A 6,051-nucleotide genomic window follows, 5' to 3' on the forward strand; every position below is an offset into this window, starting at 1 on the left:
AGGTCAAGAGGAAGGCCGGTGTGCTCTTCGGGCACAGAGAAGAGAGTGGGCACGGCTGTTGTAAGGGCTTCCTTCAAGAACGTGGGTCCCTGTGTCGCAGTGTGGGTCCTCCCTGGTGGTGTAGCACCTCTTTCCATGGGTGTGAGAACGTGCACCCGTCTGAGCTCTGCCTCAGGTGGTGGGAACACTCACACCTGAGATGGTTGTCACCACCGCTTACTAAAACAACTGCCGAGCAAAGAGCGCTGGCTCGTGGTGGTTGAGTTATCTCAGCTGGCAGGATAGAGAGAGAGGAGGGGCAGAGCTCCCCAAACTGTTTCCTTGTTCTGCCCTAAGCCCCTGCTGCTCTCACCCTCCCCAGCCCTGCTCGCAGGAGGGGCTCATTTCAGCCTTCACATTCAGCTCTGGGTGCAGCTGGCGGTGGGTTCTGCAGGGTGGGTTCTAGGGGAGGAGGGATACATTGTGCTGGGATTTGCTTGTCTCGCTTGTGTGTTCTGCATCCTCCCTGACGTTGTTTTCGCTTTTATGCCTGTTTCAATCTGCTTTTCCCCTCGCACGTCCCCAGGAGCGGCTCTTATGGCTCATAGACCTGATGGAGGTAGGGACTGTCAGCGAGACGGGAGCTCGAGTGCGGTGGTTGCCATAGCAGACGGGCTGCGAGTGTGTGTCGGGTGGGGGGCGGAATGCAGGCTGTCCAGGGGACGCATGCGACTCGGCCACGTGAACCGCTGCCTTGTTTCACCTATCTCTGCATTTTCTTCCCATGGCTCTGCTGAGCCGTTCCAGAGTCTTTCCCTCACACGGCTGCAGGCCTTGGTGCTGCAGGGCAGCCAAGACTCAGCCTTGAACCAAACCCAGCTGCTAGCACTGTCCTGCTTGAACTAAACCCCTCAGTGCCACCGACGGCTCCGGGCTGCAGTTTAGAAGGACCAGAAGCATTGATGCCTGATGGACCCCAGGCTGCCCTTCCTGCCTTGTTGCCTGCTCTGCCTGCTGCTGTGCTCTGTCACTGAATGGGCACCCTGGCTAAATACCAGTAGGCTGGTCACATCCCATCAAGCATTCTCTGGGATGGGAGAAAATTTTTCCTTACAGGCCTTGGGTCTGCAAAAATGGGTGCTCTGGTGCAAGAGGCAGTCGATGTACTCAGACTGTGTGTGTTCAGCCTTGCAGAAATCCTCACACAGACTTCAGAGAGGCTAGGCATGGAGCCTCAGAAATCCCTCCGTCTTGTAACAGAGCCCTTGGTTGAGAGGAAGCTGAGAAGAGCTGCAGGCTCATGCCCTGCAGCGCAGCTCCAGGGTGTGGAGTGCATCTCCTCCTCCTTGTCTGGGGGGAAATCCTGGGGGTCAGCAGGTTGAGCGTACAGCAAGTGGTGGAGCTGAGAGCTGCCAGTACTGCTCTGGGGGAGAGGACCTCTGGCAGCTGTGAACCTGGCCCAAAAGCTACATCCCTCAGGGAATGGCACTTCTCTAGGAGAGAGTAGCTGTAGTGTTCCCAGACTGAATCTGTCACAGGCACTCTGAACCGTGGGACAGAGATTTCTATGGCTTCCTGGCCAAAGGCAGTAACACTAGACCAGGCCCCTTGTCCCGTCAGCTCCCCCTGGGTCCGTGGGGGAACTTACTCCCAAAATAACCAGTGTGAGGCGGATCAGGACCTGCAGTGCAAAAAGTGGTTCTGTTATGAGATGCTTGTAGGATACTTGGAGATGAGACAAAGCCGTGTTTGGTGGTGCCACCCACAGGTGCTGTGTGTCTGCCTCGCTGTCAGCATCACCTCTTGTAAGTCTTGGATCTCAAGATGAGTCCTACGAAGCAAAGGTTAATTGTAGACTGCAATAATCAGATGCAACTTGTCTGATCAGAGTGGTATGACTGTCTAATTGCTTACCAGCCAGGCAGTCTGGCTTTTCCTCCTGCTCCAGCCCTCGTTATTAGGATTAAGGGATTGAAATCCCATGTTGATTTTGTTTTTCTTCTCCACCGGGTCCTAGCAAGGGCGCTGCCATCCAAAGGTTCCTTCTCCCAGGGCCTGATTCCACAAGTGCTGACTTGTTCCCAGCTCCCTGAAGCTGCAGGATTAGGCCCAGTGGGGCAACCCTGTTGAGTTGCTACCCCCTGTGAGTCTCTGATCTCTGTTTCACAAGAAGTATAAGTAAGCAGAGGATGGCACTGAGCTGTTCCTCTCCCTGGAAAGTGAATCTCCAGCCTCACATCCTCCTCGACTGCTGGCAGATAATCTTTGTGTCCCAGAGGGAGAGCAGAATGAGGGCAGAGAGAAGGGGGACATCTTCCTCACCTGTGCCCCCCATTCTAGGGTGGGAGAGAGGAAGAGGGAAGGACAGAAGAGGAAAGCTGAGTTTGTTCTCAGACTGACACAGTTGTTCAAAATTTAAACCCTGCGGGAGTCAGGCTGAGCAGCTCTGCAGAGCTCTCGTTAGCAGTAACTGGAAAATAAGGGAGTCATTTGGAGCTGGGAGGTTAATTAAAGGTTGGGTTCTATTCCCCAGGGAGGTGGCAGTTTCTCTACCACTTAATCTGAGAATAGAAATTGGCTGCTTGTCTGAAAGATGCTCTCCAGCTCCATTGTTCCTGCTGTGGACTCTGTGCAAGATAAGAAGGACAAAAGTTTTCCAGGTGCACCCCACCAAGGGGCTGGAAGGGCCTTCCCTGGCCTCCAGTTTCTATAAGTAACTAGAAAATAAATGAGGTAAAGGAGCAGAGAGCCAGTAGGAGGGAGCAGCCTCCTCAATAAATACTCATTTTTCAGAACAGCAGCACGTGGCTTCGATGGGTCTTTCAAGGGAAATCCAGGAAGACGCAGTCTTAAAATAGCCAATTCCTGAAAGCAAATGTGCTCAGCTTAAAAGCCATTACATTTTATAGCCCAGAGCAATTTCTATTTAATTGCTTTTGCCCCCAGAGTACTAAAGCCTGGGGAAAAGAAAATCTCCTGCTCACACACTTCAACATTAAAAATGTGCCCTGAAGAAGACGAGGGGTGTCAGTGTCCCCGGCTGTAGTTCAGGGAGAGCAGAGCCAGGGCAGGGGGTCAGAGCTGGCTCACCGGCTCTGCCCACCCTCCCTTTGCCAGGAGGATCCAAATCCAGGTGCAGACTGGTCCCAGCTATGAGGCTGGGGCTGGGACACAGCATTGTGAAGCGCTCTGGGACGGGCTCGATGTCGTGGTGATGGGCACAGCTCTGTGGCGGTCAGGGGGGACATCGGGCAGATTCTTCCATATGAGTGTCTTGCTCCCGGTCACGTCGCAGGTGTCCAGTCCTTGTGCATTTGCCAAGAGCTTAATGAACTCTTGGAGGCAGGTTGAGGCTGGCAGAGGCAAGGCTGGCGAGGGAAGGGTTTTGAGATCCTCCCAAATATGGCCAGGCTGGTGCTGAAATGCCACCATCTCCGCCTTGGCTCCGTTCCTTGCGCACACAGCCATTTGGCTGGATTAAAGGCTCTGGGCAGCATCTGGAGGTGGGCTGGTGCAGGGGGAGGGTGATATTTGGGCAGCTTTCTGCAGAACAGCTTTCTCATTAGAGGGAACGATGGCAAAAGGAGGAAGATCTGCAACGAGCGCGCTGGTGCAGTTTGGTGCGGTTTCCCCCAGCTGAGCATCCTTGGCGTCATGCAGGGACGTGATGGCACTTGAGCTTTTTTTAAACTCATTGGCACTTCAGTCAAATCTGAAGACCTGTCACTAATGTGTGCACAGCCCAGAAGCTCGTGAACATTTTCATACGAAGGCAGGTCACTTTTGAAATAGCCCTGCCTGCCTCAGAGTTATGGTATCACCCCAGCGCTTGGATTTGCACAGTCCTGTGGCATGTCAGGTCTGGCTGAAGCCTGATCTTTCTGTTTCAGCCAAATCTGTCTTCTGCTCTGGTTTGTCCACATGGTCAGTAACCCAAGAAGGTGTGTGGGTTGTTTCTCATTTGAAAGCCACCTGCCTTTCCATTGGATTGATGATGAAATCAACCCTCAGCAGAGGAAGGAGTGGAAAGCTAATACTTTCCCTCTCACTCTCTGAACAAGCTGTTTCTTTTCGTTCTCATTCTCCAGGGTTCCTTCTGAAGCCACAGAGATAAAAGCACTTTCCATCAATGTTTTTGCTGCTTCTTTAATGCTCTTAATTGTCTCCCATGTCTATTTTGGGATGCTAACATCTTACAGACACAGCAGCAGCCTCCAGCAGATGGGGGAAATGCAGATGCACCAGCATTTCAACTAATCAGTTGTTTACCCTGCAATAAATAACCCACAGTTAAACACAAGCTGTACCCTGCCCACTCCAGCGGAAGCACACAAACATCTCTGTGAACATGAGGGACACGAAGCACACCCTTTCTGAGCATCAGCAGCGCTTCTCCAGATCGGGAGTTCCTGTGGGAGGAGGCTGCTGGGTCTGGGTTTGCTCTTCAGGGGAACTGGGCAGAGCTGGTGCTGTGCACCCTGGGAGAGCATCCCCTGGGAGAGTACCTGGGGCAAAGCCAGAGACAGAGCCGTGGCTCTAGACTGGGCTCAGGAGCAGCTGGATTTGGCCTCATCCAGGGCAGAGCCGCTCGCCAGCCCCCACTGCCCGTTCCCAGTGCTGCCGTCGCTGCTGTTAATCAGCCAGGGAGCCTCTTTGCTCTGCGTGACTGCATCTGCGTCCTCTCCTTGGGCCCATCCTGCCTGACAGCTGCCCCGGTGCAGACTGCAGACAGACCGACAGATTCCCAAAGCCCTTCTTGATTTCTGGAGCTGTGATGTGTTCAGAGCCATGTTGTGACATTTCCTGGTGACATTTTGACTCCTAAAGGGAAGGTGGTGGCAGTGGCTCCTGGTAGCACCTGAGACCAACTGCTCTGGCTTGTAAGGGAGGGAAGTTTAAAACTTTTCTATTGCCCTTCTCCCAGCGTGCAGCCTTCAGAGCTGGTTCCTCCCCATCCTCCAAATCAAACACCAGGAGCTGAGATTTAAGAGCAGCATGCTCCTCCACTACAGAAGAAACTCCCCTGGTGGGACAGGCTCACAGCAGGCTTTGAGCATGCTGCTTGGCTTGGGAGGGTCCTTTTCCCAAGCAAGTCGCTTTGCTTATACATGCAAGTCTTTAGGGAACCTCCCAGGAAACCAGAACCTTTGGGTGAAAGACCAGCCCTGTGCTGGGGGTATGGGTGATGCCCTGCATCGCTCTGCATGTTCCCTGTCATGCTGGCACTGTGGTGGTTGCTCCTTGCTGCTGTGACCTGGTTTTATTTTCCTTCCTTGTCCTATCAGAACTCGTCAGAATTGGAGGGAGGTGGAGACAGCCACCAAAGTGGCATCAACACCCTGCCGGACATCTCCCTGGTAAGACGCTGCACCTTGGGTGGGAGCTGGAGGCAAATCCAGTTCTGTCTCAGGTTCTGTAGTCTTTGCTACATCACATGGATGTCACTGCAGTCAGTGAAGTGAGTTAATCGGGCTGGTTAGGAATAAATATTCTGGCTGCCTGAATAAGAGTAGTGAACCAGAGCAAAAGTTGGGTAGTTTGTCCTCTAATTGTCCTCATTTGTGAGTCGTGTTCTCTTTTCCGTTAAGCTCAGAAAGGCATTTCCATGAAAATCAGTTCATTTTGCCGTGGTCACGGTGAGAAGGCAGATAGAGGTGACTGTGAGCTGGGAAAGGTCTCACAGCTGAGCGTGGTATCCTAAAGGCTTCTGTTCTTGGTCTGGCAGGATGATCTCTCCTCCTTCCCAGATGAACCACCCAACTTCAAGCCTCCACCTCCTCCTTCAGCCCCTCAGATGCTGGACCCCTCTGCTGCCCAGCACAGGAACCCGGGGAAAGACAAGGCCAAGCGCCCTTCCTCCGAGTCCTCTCAGTCAGGCCTCTTCTTCGTGGCCCCCCGAAACCCCACACCCCCTCCCAGCCACCCTGAGAAGGACACAGTCAGCATGACCTCCACTGCTACCACGTCCACTGAGGAGTCTGCCCCAAGCGCTATCTATGCTACCATTTCCCCGGCCCTGCACAGCTCCAGGAGGCAAATGGATGCTCAGCTCTCCTTGGTCAGCCAACACCC

General features: G+C 53.5%; 1 protein-coding gene across 1 annotated transcript in view; it reads left to right on the top strand.

The window, feature by feature from the left end:
• DFNB31 (deafness, autosomal recessive 31) overlaps positions 1-6,043 on the top strand; it is a gene marked incomplete at both ends in the record, with an annotated part of 29,279 nt that extends 23,236 nt beyond the window's left edge. The window contains 3 exons of the mRNA XM_009865450.1: positions 566-598; positions 5,265-5,336; positions 5,705-6,043. Coding sequence (XP_009863752.1) covers positions 566-598; positions 5,265-5,336; positions 5,705-6,043 — 444 coding nt within the window. The remainder of the gene's footprint in view (positions 1-565; positions 599-5,264; positions 5,337-5,704) is intronic.
• Between the last annotated feature and the right edge of the window lie 8 nt (positions 6,044-6,051).

Source organism: Apaloderma vittatum, unplaced genomic scaffold (assembly GCF_000703405.1).
Source record: "Apaloderma vittatum isolate BGI_N311 unplaced genomic scaffold, ASM70340v1 scaffold21412, whole genome shotgun sequence".
NCBI lineage: Eukaryota > Metazoa > Chordata > Aves > Trogoniformes > Trogonidae > Apaloderma > Apaloderma vittatum.